General features: G+C 45.5%; 1 protein-coding gene across 1 annotated transcript in view; it reads left to right on the forward strand.

Annotated features, from left to right (window-relative positions):
• LOC130112356 (slit homolog 1 protein-like) overlaps positions 1-20,155 on the forward strand; it is a 218,539-nt gene that overhangs the window by 147,558 nt on the left and 50,826 nt on the right. Inside the window, 7 exon segments of the mRNA XM_056279686.1 lie at positions 2,750-2,913; positions 3,430-3,453; positions 4,796-4,940; positions 5,943-6,017; positions 7,588-7,731; positions 12,052-12,195; positions 14,503-14,669. Coding sequence (XP_056135661.1) covers positions 2,750-2,913; positions 3,430-3,453; positions 4,796-4,940; positions 5,943-6,017; positions 7,588-7,731; positions 12,052-12,195; positions 14,503-14,669 — 863 coding nt within the window.

The raw sequence follows: 20,155 nt of genomic DNA on the forward strand, positions 1-20,155 counted from the left end.
CAAGCCTGTTTTGTGCGTCACGCACTCTCTCTCTCTCTCTCTCTCTCTCTCTCTCTCTCTCTCTCTCTCTATTATATTGTATGTGTATGTATATGTATGTATGTATATTCACACATACACGCACACACATATACATATACATATGTGTATACAAAACATACATATGCATACACACATATGTGTGTGTGTGTATAAATAGATAGGTACAGCTGAAAAAAAATGGAAAAGAACAGCAGGCAAAATTGTGGATTTGGTTGTATAAGTTGCTGAAATTGAAATAAAAACTAAGTCGAGTCGAGCCGGTCCTGGTACCGTTCCGTGTCGTGGAAAAGGGGCGTAAGATGAGTGATGAGATGTATGTGTCGGTAAACGTTGTGTCAGTAAACGTTGTGTCCAGATGATTGAACCTTGTTCTGACTCCCCTACCTGGGTTATGGAGCATCACGACGGCTGAAACTCTTCTTCATGTTTCTGCTGAACGTCATCGTGTGGCACCAGTGGTTGTCCTGCTGTTGGTGGTGTGTGGGAAGCTGGGGGTGGGCTTCACTGGGGGCTGTACATCTTGGGGCTGAGGTGGTCAGCCCCATGGAACAGGGCAAAGCGTACACGTGAACTTTGTGTTTGGCCAAGGTAAGGTTGCCACGTGGTCTACCAGGAGGCGCAGGGTGAGAGGCCTACCAGGAGGAGCAGGGTGAGAGGCAGACCAGGAGGGCAGGGTGAGAGGCCGACCAGGAGGAGCAGGGTGGGAGGCAGACCAGGAGGGCAGGGTGAGAGGCCGACCAGGAGGAGCAGGGTGGGAGGCCTCCCAGGAGGAGGATGGTGAGCGGCCTGCCAGGAGGAGTAGGGTGAGAGGCCTACCAGGAGGAGCAGGGTGAGAGGCCGACCTGGAGGAGCAGGGTGGGAGGCCTCCCAGGAGGAGCAGGGTGAGAGGTGTGCCAGGAGGAGTAGGGTGAGAGGCCTGTCAGGAAGAGCAGGGTGAGGCCTACCTGGAGGAGCAGGGTGAGAGGCCTACCAGGAGGAGCAGGGTGAGGCCTACCAGGAGGAGCAGGGTGAGAGGCCTACCAGGAGGAGCAGGGTGAGAGGGTGTGTGGGTCCTGCGGCCCTACTGAGGGCAGTTGTCACTGCACACTTGAGAGCAGAACATGATATTACAGCTGGGTGAATAACACCGCAGGCTGTGAACATGTGTGCTGCGTAGGAGGACTGTGTGTTTTGTCGGGGAGGGGGCTTGACTGTGTGTTTTGTCGGGGAGGGGGCTTGACTGTGTGTTTTGTCGGGGAGGGGGCTTGACTGAGTTTTGTCGGGGAGGGGGCTTGACTTTGTGTTTTGTCGGGGAGGGGGCTTGACTTTGTGTTTTGTCGGGGAGGGGGCTTGACTGTGTGTTTTGTGGGGGGGGGCTTGACTGTGTGTTTTGTCAGGGAGGGGGGCTTGACTGTAACGGTTGTTGTGCTCTCTATGTATGTAACATATGTAAAACTGAACAGCATGTGGGGGTGGTAGCAAGGGTCTGAAGGCGGTGGTTGGTGTGTGTGTGCATGTGTTTGTGTGTGTGGCGATTTGTGAGGTGTAGGTTGTATGTTAGTTTTTTAAGAATGTGAATAGTTTGTGTTGTTTTATGAGTTGACTGTTCATTAGAGAGCGTCAAAAATCACACACACACACACACACACACACACATAAAAGCAGCTCTCAATATTTATGCTTGCATGTATCCGCCAACATATGCAAATGCACAAGCATGCATGTATCATGAACATGCTAATACATGAACATGCTAACGCAGCACATTCTCGTTCTTCAGTCAATCGATCGATCAGTCGATCCATTAATCAATCAGAATTTATTTGTATAGCAGTTTTCATACAAACAAATGTAACACAAAGTTCTTCACACAATACAGCAATAAAAACCCCACAAAATATTATTATTATGAAGAGTGTCCAAGGGCGTAGCAGTCTATTCCATTGCCTACCAACGCAGAGATCGCTGGTTCGAATCCCCGCGTTACCTCCGACTTGGTCGGGCGTCCCTACAGACACAATTGGCCGTGTCTGCAGGAGGGAAGCTGGATGTGGGTAAGTGTCCTGGTCACTGCACTAGCGCCTCCTCTGGTCAGTCGGGGTGCCTGTTCGGGAGGGAGGGGGAACTGGGGGGGAATAGCATGATCCTCCCACGCGCTACGTCCCCCTGGTGAAACTCCTCACTGTCAGGTGAAAAGAAGCAGCTGGTGACTCCACATGTATGGGAGGAGGCATGTGGTAGTCTGCAGCCCTCCCCGGATCAGCAGAAGGGGTGGAGCAGAGACCGGGACGGCTCGGAAGAGTGGGGTGCTTGGCCAAGTACTATTGGGGAGAAAAAGGGAGAGGAATGCACAAAAAAAAATAAAAATAAATGTGATTATGAATATTAAAGCATGTTTCCAGATGTGCAGTGTGCTGAGGCAGTATAGTTCACCAGACAAGTATTTCAGTACTAATGGCTGACAACAAAGCTAGATGAATCAAAAAGTTCATTTTTCCTTGTCTAACCGCTGATCATTTCTATTCTTTTCTATTCTGTTCTATTATATTCTGTTCTATTCTATTGGGTTCTGTTGTGTTGAATGGTTCAAGTTCTGTCTGTTGTGTGCTTTTCAATATTCTGTCTGTTGTGTACCTTTCAGTATTGTCTCTACTCGGCTTTGCTCTCTCCAGTTTTTGTACCTGATTTAATTCCGGGTCATTTTTCATGTTTTGCTCGGTCCCATCAGCCACCTGGCCCAGAACCCCTTTGTGTGCGACTGTAACCTGAAGTGGCTGGCAGACTACCTACGCTCCAACCCCATCGAGACCAGCGGCGCCCGCTGTGCCAGCCCTCGCCGTCTGGCCAACAAGCGCATCGGCCAGATCAAGAGCAAGAAGTTTCGCTGCTCCGGTCTGTTTGCTGCATGTGTGTGTGTGTGTGTGTGTGTGAGAGTGAGAGAGGGAGACAAAGCAAGGCCAGAGTGAGTAATCCCTGACAGAAATTCAATACCTACCAAAGAGAAAAGAAACTCTGCCACCATTTTCCCTCTTCGCACCGTGCCAGCATGTGAGCCAGCCTCTCACCAGTGAAACCACTGCAGGCGCCACGACCAGCTTATAAACCAGCTTATAAACCAGTTTATAAACCAACCCGCGCTGCTTTTGCCCCCTGCCAGGGTTCGAGAGCCCCGCACAGGATAACAGACCGCTTCCACCGAGCAGTGAGAAAAGATGGATGAGTAGTTTCATCCTCTTTCATGCAAGAATATGTTCAATAACACAACTGCCACTCTCACTGAAGATGTGTGTGTGCGTGTGTGTGTGTGTGTGTATACGTGCCTATGTCTTTTGAAGCTTATACTTAAATCTGACTTGCTAATTTTCCTTTCCCCCCCCCCATCTTGTCTCATTTTTGTTTCCATGGCAGCGAAGGAACAGTACCACATCCCAGGTGATTACATGTGTGTGTGTGTGTGTGTGTGTGTGTGTGTGTGTGTGTGTGTGTGTGTGTGTGTGTGTGTGTGTGTGTGTGTGAGAACAGTCCCACGTTCTTCATCATAACAGGGCTCCCTGGACAGTTTGACAGCACACGTGTCAGTAAGTGCACATGAAGCAGGAAGCTGTCGTGGTGTTACTGGAGCGGTGAGATGCGGTATCGAAGCTTTCCTCCTTCAGAGGAAGAAGCCTTGGCCAATCAAACGACAGCGTTTGCTCGCCTTCCTGTCATTGCTGTGGAAAGCTTGGCTTACGCCACGAAACATGCTGTTCCCCCCAGTTCCCCCTCCCCCCTGAACAGGCCCCCTGACTGACCAGAGGAGACGCTAGTGCAGCGACCAGGACACATACCCACATCCGGCTTCCCACCCGCAGACACGGCCAATTGTGTCTGTAGGGACACCCGATCAAGCCAGAGTTAACATGGGGATTCGAACCGGCGATCCCCGTGTTGGTAGGCAACGGAATAGATGGCCATGCCACCCGGACTTCAGTGTTTTTGAGAGAAAGCGTGGCACTGCATTTCATGTGATATTGATTTCAGTTGTATTATGTGAAGATTCAGTTCCTTTGGGTCCATTTAGGACCAGCTGACTGCGGTTGAGTACGTCACAGTTTACTCCGTCTGAGTCCTTTTTGGTCCATTTAAGTCCAGATGAATCCATTTACATTCATTTGGGTATATAGGGATCCAATTTGGGCCATTTGGGTCTTTGTGTTGGCTCAAATAAGATCCATGTAAATAAATATACTGCCCATCTGCCATCAGACTGTCCAGGCAGTTTTGCTGTCAGTGATAACCAGGATGCTAGCTTTGACTTGTTAAAGCACTCGTATACAACCGGGGATGTTATTGTTCTGTTATTATACCAAGATTATTATACCATGATTATTATACCATGATTATTACACATGATTATTATACCATGATTATTACACCATGATTATTTTACCATGATTATTATACCATGATTATTGCACCATGATTATTACACCATGATTATTATACCATGATTATTACACCATGATTATTATACCATTATTATTATTTTACCATGATTATCATACCATGGTTATTATTATACCATGATTATTATACAATTATTATTATACCGTGATTATTATACCATGATCATTATACCATTAGTATTATACTTATTATACCATTATTATTATACCATGATTATTATACCATTGTTATTATACTTATTATACCATTATTATTGTACCATGATTATTGTACCATGATTATTATACAGTTATTATACCATGATTGCGACTATGATGTCGTGTTTCAGGGACAGAAGACCGGCGTCTCAACTATGAGTGTAACAGCAAGCCGGTATGTCCTGCTAAGTGCCGCTGTGAAGCTAATGTGGTCGACTGCTCCAATCTCCGTCTGACCAAGTTCCCCCAACACCTGCCTCCCTCTACTGAAGAACTGTGAGACACACACACACACACACACACACACACACACACACACACACACACACATTAACAGATACACTCGTATGAACACCGTACACCCTAACCCTGGCAGTGTTTGTGCCATGCTGTTTACGTTGAGCTACACAGTTAATGATTCCTCTAACGTTGTTGGCATTCCATGCTCTCCCCTTCAAACTGTGCACTCTACACATACTCCAACACACCCACAAAGACACACACACACACTCACACACAGACACATGTTCACAATGGAATTATAGACACATATATACATGCACACAAATAAATATGCATAGTCAGATGCACATATGCTGGGTGCAGGCCATACAAATCTGCATCCCCCGCGGGCATCCGGGTGGCGTGGCGGTCTATTCCGTTGCCTACCAACATGGGGACCTCGGTTCGAATCTCCATGTTACCCCCGGCTTGGTCGGACGTCCCTACAGACACAATTGGCCGTGTCTGCGGGTGGGAAGTCGGATGTGGGTATGTGTCCTGGTCACTGCACTAGCGCCTCCTCTGGTCATTTGGTCGGGGTGCCTGTTCAGGGGGAGGGGGAATTGGGGGGAATAGCATGATCCTCCCACGTGCTACATCCCCCTGGTGAAACTCCTCACTGTCAGGTGAAAAGAAGCGGTGGGTGACTCCGCATGTATGGGAGGAGGCATGTGGTAGTCTGCAGCCCTCCCCGAATCAGCAGAGTGGGTGGAGCAGAGGCCGGCATGGCTCGGAAGAGTGGGGTAATTGGCCGGTTACAACTGGGGACAAAAAGGGGGGAAAATCAGAACAAAAAAAAAGTGCATCCCCCTCTGCACATACACACACCATACACACGTTATGAATACACATGAATGCTCCGCCGCATGCATGACTGTGAGGTAATCTGTCCGTCTCACACACACACGCACGGGTTCTGAACTGATTCCTCCACTAATTATGTTTTGGGTCTTGCTCTGTTCTGTTGCTCGTGTCCGCGCCCCGTGACCGCCGCAGACGTCTCAACAACAACGACCTCTCGGTGCTGGAGGCCACGGCAGCATTCAAGGGCCTGTCGCAGCTCAAGAAAATGTAGGTCACTGAAGAGCGCCGTCATGTGTTCACATCCAATCATCCAATGTGTCTTCTCAGGGGACCCCATTGTCTCCGTTTCTGCAAGGTTGGGTGAGCATTGGGTTGGGGGGGAGGGTTGTTGAGAAGACACTGATGAAGTGATTTGAGGCCTAGGTCGTCAAGATACACTTGTTCATTTTCTTTTGACCAACATTCTCCTAAAGCCCTGCCTTTGCATGACTTCTGTGGTGGCTGAAGAGAGTGTAGACTTCCAACATGTGACCTCTGACGCACGCCGAGCCAGCCGGCCGCTTCTGCTCACCTGAGAGTTGCAGTTTTTTCGGGGGGGGGGGGAATGTGCCGTGTGGAGCTCGTCCTACTTCCCCCATATGTTCCCCCATATGCCCTCGTGGTTTTATGGGGCTCACTGATTCAAACGGCAGGACCACAGAAACTGAAAGAGAGAAAAACGGACGTCCCCATTCAACATGGCAGGAAGGGCAGAGCAGCAGCCATTTTTATTTGAACCCCTGTCTTTGCAAAGAATCGTTGTAGCGGACTAACTTCCGTATCTATTTACGGGCTTTAGGCCGGCACTAAGAATGCACTGGCTTAGGGCGTCCGGGTGGCGTGGCGGTTTATTCCATTACCTACCAACACGGGGATCACGGTTCGAATCCCCGTGTTACCTCCGGCTTGGTCGGGCATCCCTACAGACACAGTTGGCCGTGTCTGCAGGTGGGAAGCCGGATGTGGGTATGTGTCCTGGTCACTGCACTAGCGCCTCCTCTGGTTGGTCAGGGTGCCTGTTCAGGGGGGAGGGGGAACTGGGGGGAATAGCGTGATCCTCCCACGCGCTACATCCCCCTGGTGAAACTCCTCACTGTCAGGTGAAAAGAAGCGGCTGGCGACTCCACATGTATGGGAGGAGGCATGTGGTAGTCTGCAGCCCTCCACAGACCGGGACAGCTCGGAAGAGTGGGGTAATTGGACAGATACAACTGGGGGGAAAAAAAATCCCAAAAAAAAAGTGCGCTGGCTTGTGCATTTGAAAAATTTTGAAAAATTACAACCAATGGGGTAGGGCTTGGGCCCCAACCCCGTTGGTTGTAATGTTTTCTACCCCCCCCCTTGGTTGCTGTGCATCGTAACTGCCTACTCCATTGGTTGTAATTTTTCAAATGTTTTCTATCCTCTCATTGGTTGCTGTGCACTGTAACTAGGGGCGTAATGCGGGGCAACGTAGTATTTATTGACTGTGTTTTTCTTTTTTGTTTAACCTCATTGGCAGCTGATGAGTGTGTAACACACGAAACAAGCTTGTTCTGCACTGTATTAAAGTTTATTTCCTTCACCTGTCTTTATATATAATAAACTCAGCATAAAAAGTAAGGGAAATTGTGTTTGGTAGATTATTTCTTTGTCGTAACAATGCTTCTTGGCAATAAGTCTTATATCAGGCACCTGATTGTCATCACTTGGGGTACCAGAAGCTCAAAACTAGAGTCAATAGCAGCAGCAAAATAAACTGTACCCTAACAGTGCTTGTGTCATTGTTCACATTGGGTTTTGTCTACCTGTGTTTCAGAAACCTTAGTAATAACAAGATCTCTGAGATTGAGGACGGGGTGTTTGACGGTGCAGCCTCAGTTGTGGAGCTGCACCTGACAGCCAATCACCTGGAGTCTGTCCGAGGAAGCATGTTCCGCGGCATGGAAGGCCTTCGCATGCTGTGAGTAAGCCTGGTCCTCATCCTCATCACCATCATCTTTAACACTGTCAACATCACCCCTGTCCTTATCATTATTCATATAAAACACATTGACACCACTTTGGGTAGCAGATTGCTTCACTGCTAAAGGTTTCTGTGCAGAATCAGTTTCTTAAAGAGTTGTCTAAAGCTCTGACATTACAACTTGGCATCCAGCTTCAGGTTTGACAATTTGAGAATTAATGATCAACTAGACAATCAGCATTTAAAAAATGTCTAAACTTCCTCCAACATCCTACGCCCCCCTGAGAGCAAAGGAGAGCAGTTTAGAGTCAACAGACAAGAAGAAATAAGAAATAAGACATGGCTAAAAGAAGTTAGGGAAACTGTCAACCATATTCATGTAACAGAGGCAGCCCCTGGCAAATCTCTCAAGGAGGGCAATTGTGATGATGGCTAAGGAGACCCCTTCACCTTAGCCAACACCTGACCTCCTCACCTGACCTCCACATCACCTCACCCAACCGTTAAGACCACCTTAGCCTAAGTCAGACAGCTAACTTGACATTGTCACATTGTATTGTGCAGTTTGTGTATTTTTTTCTGGTCACCTGACATACTGTACAGTATTTGTGGACAGCTACATCCAGGAGCTCACATGTGATCCACAGCAATTGGAGGGCAAAGCAATTTTTGCACCTCTGTTGAAACACAAATGTGAACTTCATAAGTGTTCTCTATGAGGTGAACTTAATAAAGTGCCTCACTCCCTCCCCCCTTTTTCTCCCGAATTGTACTTGGCCAATCACCCCAGTCTTCGGAGCCATCCTGGTCACTGCTCCACCCTGTCGGCCGATCCGTAGAGGGCTGCAGGCTACCACCTGCCTCCTCCGATACATGTGGAGTCACCAGCCACTTCTTTTCACCTGACAGTGAGGAGTTTCGCCAGGGGGAGGTAGCGCATGGGAGAGGATCATACTATTCCCTCAGTTCCCCCTCCCTGCAAACAGGCAACCCAACTGACCAGAGGAGGCGCTAGTGCAGCGACCAGGACACATACCCACATCCGGCTTCCCACCCACAGACACAGCCAATTGTGTCTGTAGAGACGCCCAACCAAGCCGTAGGTAAAACGGGGATTCGAACCGGCGAGCCCCGTGTTGTTAGGCAACAGAGTGGACCGCTACGCTACCTGGACACCCCCCCCCCCCCAAGCGCCTCACTTTTAATTTGATCAAGAAAGCAATAACAGGCACAGTTACATCTGCTCAAATGTAATTTAGCCACGCACATCTTAATGCATAAGCCCACAACTACTATGATGACATGACATCTCAGTAATAACAACACGACTATGATGACATGACATCTTACTAATAAAACGACTATGATGACATGTCATCTCAGTAATAACAACACGACTATGATGACATGACATCTCAGTAATAACAACACGACTCTGATGACATGACATCTTAGTAATAACAACACAACTATGATGACATGACATCTTACTAATAACAACACGACTATGATGACATGACATCTCAGTAATAACAACACGACATCTTAGTAATAACATCACGACTATGATGACATGACATCTTAGTAATAACACCACGACTATGATGACATGACATCTCAGTAATAACAACACTATTATGATGACATGACATCTCAGTAATAACGAACACGACGATGATGACATGACATCTCAGTAATAAAAACACGACTATGATGACATGACATCTCAGTAATAACAACACGACTATGATGACATGAGATGTCAATAATAACAACATGACTATGATGACATGACATCTTAGTAATAACAACACCACTATGATGACGTGACATCTCAGTAATAACCACACGACTATGATGGCATTACATCTCAGTAATAACAACACCACTCATCCTCTTAAAAGTAATAACACCACTCACCTTAAAAGTAACAACACCACTTATCTTAAAAGTAATAACAACACCACTGCTCATGTTAAAAGTAACAACACCACTCTTCTTAAAAGTAACAACATGACTATGATGACATGACATCTTAGTAATAACAACACGACTATGATGACATGACATCTTACTAATAACAACATGACTATGATGACATGACATCTCAGTAATAACAACACTACTATGATGACATGACATATCAGTAATAACAACACGACTATAATGACATGACATCTCAGTAATAACACCACGACTATGATGACGTGACATCTCAGTAATAACAACACGACTATGATGACATGACATGTCAGTAATAACAACATGACTATGATGACATGACCTCTTAGTAATAACAAAACAACTAGGATGACATGACATCTCAGTAATAACACGACTATGATGACATGACATCTCAGTAATAACAACACGATTATGATGACATGACATCTCAGTAATAACACGACTATGATGACATGACATCTCAGTAATAACAACACGATTATGATGACATGACATCTCAGTAATAACACCACGACTATGATGACATGACATCTCAGTAATAACAACACGACTATGATGACATGATATCTCAGTAATAACAACATGACTATGATGACATGACATCTTAGTAATAACAACACGACTATGATGACATGATATCTCAGTAATAACAACACGACTATGATGACATGATATCTCAGTAATAACAACATGACTATGATGACATGACATCTTAGTAATAACAACACGACTGTGATGACATGACATGTTAGTAATAACAACACGACTATGATATGATATCTCAGTAATAACAACATGACTATGATGACATGACATCTTAGTAATAACAACACGACTGTGATGACATGACATGTTAGTAATAACACGACTATGATATGATATCTCAGTAATAACAACACGACTATGATGACGTGACATCTCAGTAATAACACCATGACTATGATGGCATTACATATCAGTAATAACAACACCACACATCATCTTAAAAGTAATAACAACACTACTCACCTTAAAAGTAATAACAACACCACTCATCTTAAAAGTAAAAACAACGCCACTCATCTTAAAAGTAATAACAACACCACTCATGTTAAAAGTAATAACAACACAGCTCATCTTAAAAGTAATAACAACACCACTCATCTTAAAAGTAATAACAACACCACTCATGTTAAAAGTAATAACAACACCGCTCATCTTAAAAGTAATAATGACACCACTGCTCATGTTAAAAGTAACGACAACACCACTCATCTTAAAAGTAACAACAACACCACTCACCTTAAAAGTAATAACAACAACACTCATCTTAAAAGTAATAACAACACCACTCATCTTAAAAGTAATAACAACACCACTGCTCATGTTAAAAGTAATAACAACACCACTCATGTTAAAAGTAATAACAGCACCACTCATCTTAAAAGTAATAACAGCACCACTCATCTTAAAAGTAATAACAGCACCACTCATCTTAAAAGTAATAACAGCACCACTCATCTTAGAAGTAACAACAACACCACTGCTCATGTTAAAAGTAATAACAACACCACTGCTCATGTTAAAAGTAATAACAACACCACTGCTCATGTTAAAAGTAATAACACCACTGCTCATGTTAAAAGTAATAACAACACCACTGCTCATGTTAAAAGTAATAACAACACCACTGCTCATGTTAAAAGTAATAACAACACCACTGCCCATGTTAAAAGTAATAACAACACCACTCATGTTAAAAGTAACAACACCACTCATGTTAAAAGTAACAACACCACTCATGTTAAAAGTAATAACAACACCACTGCTCATGTTAAAAGTAACAACACCAACCATCTTAAAAGTAATAACAACACCACTGCTCATGTTAAAAGTAACAACACCACTCATCTTAAAAGTAATAACAACACCACTGCTCATGTTAAAAGTAACAACACCACTCATCTTAAAAGTAATAACAACACCACTGGTCATCTTAAAAGTAACAACAACACCACTCACCTTAAAAGTAACAACAACACCACTCACCTTAAAAGTAATAACAACACCACTGGTCATGTTAAAAGTAACAACACCACTCATCTTAAAAGTAACAACAACACCACTCATCTTAAAAGTAACAACACCACCACTCATCTTAAAAGTAACAACACCACCACTCATCTTAAAAGTAACAACAACACCACTCATCTTAAAAGTAACAACAACACCACTCATCTTAAAAGTTAACAGGGAACGGCAGCAGTGCCTTGGAGAGCAGGACCTGGAGATATTTTGCAAATGGTGACTGTGTGCCTTTGCGTGCGTGTGTGTGTATGTGTGTGTGTATGTGTGTGTTTGTGTATGTTACAGGATGTTAAGGAACAATAAGATCAGCTGCATCCATAATGCCAGCTTCACCGGCCTGACCAACGTACGGCTCCTCTCCCTCTATGACAACCAGCTGAGCACCATCCTACCTGGAGCCTTCGACACCCTGCCCAACCTCTCCACCCTGTGAGCAACACACACACACACACACACACACACACACACACACACACGTACATGCAGGCGCACACACGGGCACTGTGAGCCAGGTGCACAAGTGCATGCTCACACATACACAAATGCAATGCAAACGTATGTACAGACATGCATACATACACACAAAACATTTGTGTAACTGTACATACTTATAGTAAAGCATGTGCACATCCTTATTGTACACATATATACAAATGTAAACAAATCCACATGCTCAAATATGTGACCGTGACGACAACAAACACACACAAGTGTGTCAATTTTATTTGTGTAGCCCAATATCACAAATTACAAATGTGCCTCAGGGGGTTTACAGCAACACAACATCCTGTCCTTAGATCCTCTCATCGGATAAGGAACACCTCCCTAAAACCCTTTAACAGGAAGGAAACCTCAGGGAGAGCACCAGAGGAGGGTCTCTCTCCCAAGACGCACAACGTCCCATGATGTTGTGTTTACACAATTTACACAATGCAACACCGAAAGAGGATAACACAATTATAATGGAATTATATATGATAAGGAGGACGCCAAGCAGCATCCAGACGCCACCGTAACAGCCCAGGACCCTAACCATGTGACCACCGTCACCATGTATAACAAAAAACACACTCAAAACAAACACACATGCAATCTAACACACACCAATAGGTGAATTGTGGCCAATTGCCCACTCTCCTGAGTTGTCCCGTTCTCTGCTCTGCCCCCTCTGCTGATCCGAGGAGGGCTGCAGACTACCACATGCCTCCTCCCATACAGCCGCTTCTTTTCACCTGACAGTGAGGAGTTTCACCAGGGGGACATAGCGCGTGGGAGGATCCCGCTGTTCTCCCCAGTTTCCCCCCCCCCCCCCTCAACAGGCGCCCCGACCGACCAGAGGAGGTGCTTGTGCAGTGACCAGAACACATACCCACATCCGGCTTCCCACCTGCAGACACGGCTGCTTGTGTCTGTAAGGAGGGCTGACCAAACCGGAGCTAACACAGGGATTCAAACCGGCGTTCCCTGTGTTTGTAGACAATGGAAGAGACCACTACACTACCCGGCTGATAAATATTCTTGAAGACAGCATTAGAGTACATTTGAACTTGTCGGTTGTACGTCACTTAAACATTGTCTTTATTGACTGGTCAAAGCAGCAATTTAGCTTTCACTTATGCACATACTGGCATCCGTCAGTGTTCCCCTCTCTGTCTGTCAGTCTGTCCCTCTTCATCTCTCTCTCTGTCTGTCTGTCTGTCTGTCTGTCTGTCTGTCTGTCCCTCCCTCTTTATCTCTCTCTCTCTGTCTGTCTGGCCCTCCTCATCTCTCTCTGTCTGTCTGTCCCTCTTCATCGCTCTCTCTTTGTCTGTCCCTCTTCATCTCTCTGTCTGTCTGTCCCTCTTCATCTCTCTCTGTCTGTCCCTCTTTATCTTTCCCTGTCTGTCTGTCCCTCCTCATCTCTCTCTGTCTGTCTGTCCCTCTTCATCTCTCTCTCTGTCTGTCTGTCTCTCTTCATCTCTGTCTGCCTGTTTGTCTGTCTGTCCCTCCTCGTCTCTCTCTCTCTGTCTGTCTGTCCCCCTTCATATCTCTCTCTCGCTCTGTCTGTCGGTCCCTCTTCATCTCTCTGTCTGTCTGTCTGTCCCTCTTCATCCCTCTCTGTCTGTATGTCTGTCCCTCTTAATCTCTGTCTGTCTGTCTGTCCCTCTTCATCTCTCTCTCTCTGTTTTGCTGTCTGTCCCTCCTCATCTCTGTCTGTCTTTCTGTCCCTCTTTATCTGTCAGTCTGTCCCTGCTCATCTCTTTCTGTCCCTCTTCATCTCTTTGTCTGTCTGTCCCTCTTCGTCTCTCTGTCTATCTGTCCCTCTTCATCTCTGTCTGTATGGCTGTCCCTCTTCATCTCTGTCTCATTTGTCTCTGTCTGTCTTTCTCTATCACTTTATAATAGTGATTCACTTTGCACTCTGCCTCGTTATGTGTCACTGTCTCTTTCTTTCTGTCAAGTCTGTCCGTCTTCTTCTCCCTCTGCACTCTCTTGCTCTCTTTGTCTGCTTCCTTCTCTTCTACCTTTCTCTGACTTTGTATAGCTGTCTTTTCCTCTGCCATCATCTTATTGTCCTCCTGCCTCCTTTCTGTGTACCAGTCTGTCTTTATCTTTCCAGTTCTCAGTCTGACTTTCTGTGTTTGCAACCCCACTTGTTCCTGTTGTCTCTGACTTTCCCTCTGTCTTCCTCTTCCCTCTCTGAGTTCCTCTCTCTCTCTCTGACAATCTATCTCTCTATCTGCCTTGCTCACTCAGGAACCTCCTGGCGAATCCGTTTAATTGCGACTGCCGTCTCTCCTGGTTTGGGGCGTGGCTCCGGAGCCGGAGGATCGTGACAGGAAACCCTCGGTGTCAAGGCCCCGCCTTCCTCCGGGAGATCCCGCTGCAAGATGTAGCCGTGCCTGACTTCCGCTGTGACGACGGTAGGAGATGCACAAGGACACTTAGGCCCTTAAAATCACACACACACACACACACACACACAGAGTGAGAGGAAGGGGGGGCTGAGATTTACCTTCAGTGACCAGCGTGCGTGCCACATCAGCATGCACAATCAGTCTACGCTGCTGGTAGAGCAACATGACGCCAAGCAGGAATCGAGTCCTTTCAATAGTCGCAGCTCGTTTTGCTGAATCCATTGCATTTGGGTCACATATGGTAACCGTGTTTGTTTGTGTTTCGCGCCAGCAAAGATTCTACACCACGTTGATCAGTGCGTCATTTCGCGCTGCATTTCTGTTGGTTGGATGGCCTGGCGGCCTGTCCAGGGTGTCTCCCCGCCTGCCACCCAATGACTGCTGGGATAGGCTCCAACATCCCCGCGACCCCGATTGGAATAAGCGGCTTGGCGAATGGATGGATGGATATATAGTGTTGAATTGGGCCCTAAACGTGTCCCCTGTACACACATATACTATGCCATTTTCCTGCTCGGTTGCATATTTCATGAAGTTTCAAGTACATTAAATAAGGTTTTTGGCAAAATACCCTTTGAAATTTAAACGCTTTAAAAGTAATTTGGCTCCCCTATAAAAGTTAAATGAAAAATGTGTTATTTGTTCTTGTCCCATGAATTTTTGGATTTTATTGGGATTATCAATTGTTGCATGGACTTGACCGCACTGGAGTCTCCATCTCCATAGTGCTTTCGCTGTGCGCGACTTTATTCCAGAGAGAGTGTATTGACTCAGCTGTCTGCCGTGGCCGTAATCGACGGTTTTATTTTGCGGGGACAGGCAACGCTATTACCTGTCTGCCAGCCATGGCGAAGTCCGCTACTTTTCCCGCAGTAATGTCTCCTTTTAAAAACACTTTTTTGAACTCCTCTGCCCTGGTCCCTGAACTGGAAAGGCAGTTTGTTGTCAGCTGCCATGGATGTGAACACAAGGCTGCAAAAATATGGGAGCTACAGTTGGCTCCTTGTTATGGTTGTGAACACGAGGCCAAAAGGATCGCCGAGCTTCATCACGAGCTAATCCGACTCAAAGTACTGCTCGAAAAAAAGCAAAAACTGACGGGGCATGAAACCACGCTCTCCTGGTTCCCTACTAGCTGTTCCACCCCCCATCAGGACGAGGGGTCCACAGTGGTGTTCACGAGCAAGCGAAGGGGAGCTAACAGTAGCAGCAGGCTTGCTGCTCCCCCATTCACCCTTCCTACCTTCAACCGCTTCCAGGCCCTTGCCTCCGAGGACTGTGACCTGTGCACGTCGGCTGCCCTCTCTCCCCGGCCACCACCTGAGGATAAGGGCCAGACTTGCCACAGGGAGAACCTCAAACAAGCTGAGAAACCACCGGCTCAAGCAGTTTCTCAAGCCCCGCCGGTTGCTGTCGTGCCTGCTGCTGTCCCTGCTGTCCCTGTCCCCCTCACCACCAACCCCCCTGCCACGTCTGCTGCTGTCCCTGCCCCCCCCCCCACCCTGCCCCCTGCCACGTCTGCTACTGTCCCTGCTGCGCCTGTCCCCCTCATCACCCCACACACACACACCTATTGACCCCTTAACCACCTCCCCGGTCTTCGGCAGCTCTATGGTGCAGGACGTCTCCCTGCCCCAGTCTGCCGGCTCTTCTACACTCTGTTTTCCGGGTGCCCGGGTTATGGATTTACACCGGAGGCTCCCTACCATCCTGGCCAAGCACCCCAACCTTCACTCTCTCATTCTCCACATCGGCACTAACGACGTCATGTACCGTGAGTCTGAGGTTTTAAAAAATAATTTCCTTAATTTGTTTTCTTCCTTTTCAGACCTGGGTCTTAAGATTGTTGTTTCTGGCCCCCTCCCTACCCGCCGGAGAGGACATGAGAGGTGGTCTAGACTTTATGCCCTCCACCACTGGTTACAAAACTATTGCACAACTACTGGTCTTGAATTTGTAAATAACTTTGACCTGTTCTGGGCGAGACCCCTCCTGCTGAAAAAGGATGGATTCCACACAAATGAAACTGGTGCTCAGCTGCTGTCACACAACATCGGACACTGCCTAGCCAAATGACATAAGGATTATGATGTATGTAATATTCAGACTGTCATCTCAAATAGGGAGACCAGGGCAAAGAGAGTTTCGAGCAGATAGTCTTATTTGGTCCCTTTGAAATGTCTTGGCCCTGTAGAAAGGCCCGGCCATGATAAAAAGCTAAATCTGGCTCTGTTAAATATCAGGGCACTTGCAAATAAGACCTTCTCTGTAAATGATCTTATCTGTGAGGAGAAGCTAGATTTTATTCTTTTAACAGAAACTTGGCTTGGTTCAGATGGAGCTGCCCTTCTATCTGAAGCCTCTCCTCCAAACTACAGTTTCATCCACTCTATACGTGAGTATCCAAAAGGAGTTGAATCAAGTGCAACTGGACTTGGTATATATCCGTGAAGACGTTTCGCCTCTCATCCAAGAGGCTTCCTCAGTTCGTGCCTTTCTGACTAGACCAAGCTAGTCTGACTGGCTGGTGATGAGACTCAGAAGTTATCCTCTAGGAGCCGTTGTCAGAGCTATCGATATGCGTGGCTCTTTGTGATCCGATGTTTACCAACGCCTGTCGCTAACAGAGCCATAGATATGAGTGGCTCTTCTGTGTACCGATGTTATGGCCGCGCCCGTCATTATCGGAGCTATTGATATGCGTGGCTCCCCTGTGCTCTGATGTTCAGCCATGCCCGTCGCCATTGGGGCTATTGATTTGCATTTGTTTAGCAGTGACGGTTGTTGGGGGTGTTAGTTTCAACTTCATTGTTCAGTGGTCATGAGAGTCGTTGGAGCCGTTAGTGACTGACTGTTGTTCTCTATACGTGAGGGTAAGAGAGGTGGAGGACTGACTGGCAGCAATTTTCTCAGATGTTTTTAAATGTAAGCGCTTGCATCTAGGCAGTTTCTCATCCTTCGAGTATCAGGCGATCTTATTGGAAAGTCAATCTTCTGTGTTACTGGTTACTATTTATCAGCCCCCAAAGCATACAGCCTTATTTTTACCTGAAATATCAGTACTACTGTCGATTTGTTTTACTGATTATGACAGAATTTTAATTTCTGGGGACTTTAATTTGCATGTGGATAACGCCTCGGATGGCAAAGGTATGGAGTTTGTACAGCTTCTGCTTTCCTTTGATTTTATTCAACATGTTGTTGGGCCAACCCACAACCTGGGCCACACCCTAGATTTAGTGATCTCTAGAGGCCTGAATATTGCTGTTGACAAGATTGTTGATACTGATTTATCCGATCACTACTGTTTGTTTTTTCATGATTGTCTCTGACTTAGCGAAAAACAACACAGAGTGTATCATAAAAAAATGTTTTCTTAGTCCTTCTGCAGTCATTAACTTCCCTCATCACCTGCGCAGTCTTCCTCTGTCAACTGATATTTCCTCAGTGCATGATAAAGTTAACCACTTCAACTTAAAACTAGAGTCAGCTCTCAACATAGTGGCTCCTATGAAAACTAAGAAAAAGTCACAGACTACAGTAATCCCCTGGAAGACTGAGCAAATACGTTTGCTCAAGAGGGATTGCCGTAGAGCAGAGCAAATATGGAAAAAAAGTAAGCTTACAATCCATGGCGAGATTTTTAGAAAATCTATATTTGTTTATAACAAAGCTCTGCGCTGCCCACGCAGGCTTATTTCTCTGGCATTATAAATGAAAACCGGAACAACTCCAGAGTCTTACTTTCCATAATCGATCACCTTATAAATTCTCCCCAGTCTCATGAGCAATTATGCCCTGCATCTAAATCAAAATGTGATGAGTTTGCATCATTCTTTGATGATAAAATCATTAATATCCGAGCAGTTATCATGAATAAGGTTGTTAATCCAAACAGTCAAACTACTAGTAACGACTCTCGGAGAAATCTAATTTCCTTTTGCAAAATTAGTGAAGAGGAACTTCGTAAAACTATCTTACAGATGAAGTCATCCACCTGCTCTCTGGATGCAATTCCCACTGCCTTTTTTAAAGAGGTCTTAGATAGTTTGATTTGGGATGTTTTGGATATTGTAAACTGTTCTTTAGAATCAGGTATCTTTCCTGATTCACTGAAACAGCTATAGTAAAGCCCTTACTCAAGAAGAATAATCTTGATCCGTCGGTGCTGAGCAATTATAGGCCTATTTCTAATCTGCCTTTTCTGGGCAAGATTTGGAAAAGGCAGTGTATAAACAACTGGATGAGTTTTTGCATGAAAACAAGATTCATGATAAATTTCAGTCCAGTTTTAGAATAGGACACAGTGTTGAAACAGCACTCTCAGAGTGAGCACTGATAGTAAAAATGTTTCCATTCTTTTACTCCTTGATCTGACATCTGCCTTTGATACAGCTGATCATGATGTACTTTTAGACCGCCTTGAGAATTGGATTGGCTTTTCAGGCACTGCCCTATTGTGGTTCTACGCATATCTTGCTGGCAGAAGCTATCTTGTTCGTCTTTCTGACCATGTCTCAGACACATTTCTCAGGTATTGATTTTCTCAGGTATTCCACAGGGTTCCATTCTTGGTCCTTTATTGTTCTGCCTGTACATGTTGCCGCTTGGGAAAATTATCTGTGATCATGGAGTGAATTTCCATTTTTATGCTGATGATACTCAGTTATATTTATCTGTAGCGCCAGATGATCCCAGTGCTCTCAATCCCTTGATGAATTGTCTGTCTAGTATTAAACAATGGATGAGTGAAAACTTTCTCAAATTGAATGAAGACAAGACAGAAATTCTCATTATAGGCACTAATGCACAGAGAGAAATGATATCAAGCAGAATGGGAAGTCTGGCTGTACAGAATAAGACTGTAGTAAAAAACCTGGGTGTCATCATTGACTCTGAGTTGGATTTTTAAATCACATATCAGCAATGTTACAAAGGGTGTCTTTTTTCACCTAAAACATATTGCTAGAATTAGACCCTAGCTCTCCCTGGAAGACACCAAAAAGATGACGCATGCTTTTATCTCTTCGCATCTAGACTATTGCAATGCACTTCTTACTGGTTTACCCAAAAAAGTATCGATAGGCTGCAACTAGTACAGAACGCGGCAGCAAGGGTCGTAACAAAAACCAGGATGAGAGATCACATTACCCCAGTTTTAGCATCTTTACACTCGTTTCCTGTAGCACTGGGGATTGATTTTAAATTCTTTTACTTTGTTTAAAGCTCTACATGGTTTAGCACCGTCATACTTATCTTACTGCTTATCTGATTATGTTCCGAGCCGCTCTCTCAGATCCTCTGGTGCTGGCCTGCTCAATGTCCCTAGAATGAACTACAAAAGTATGGCAAGCAGCATTTTGTTTTTATGCACCGACGGCTTGGAATAGACTCCCCCAACAAATAAGAGAAGCAACGTCCATAGATAGTTGTAAGAATCAGCTCAAGACCCATTTTTATGCTCTTGCTTTTAATTAATTCCAATTTATATT

The sequence above is a fragment of the Lampris incognitus genome, chromosome 5, assembly GCF_029633865.1.
Source record: "Lampris incognitus isolate fLamInc1 chromosome 5, fLamInc1.hap2, whole genome shotgun sequence".
NCBI classification, from domain to species: Eukaryota; Metazoa; Chordata; class Actinopteri; order Lampriformes; family Lampridae; genus Lampris; species Lampris incognitus.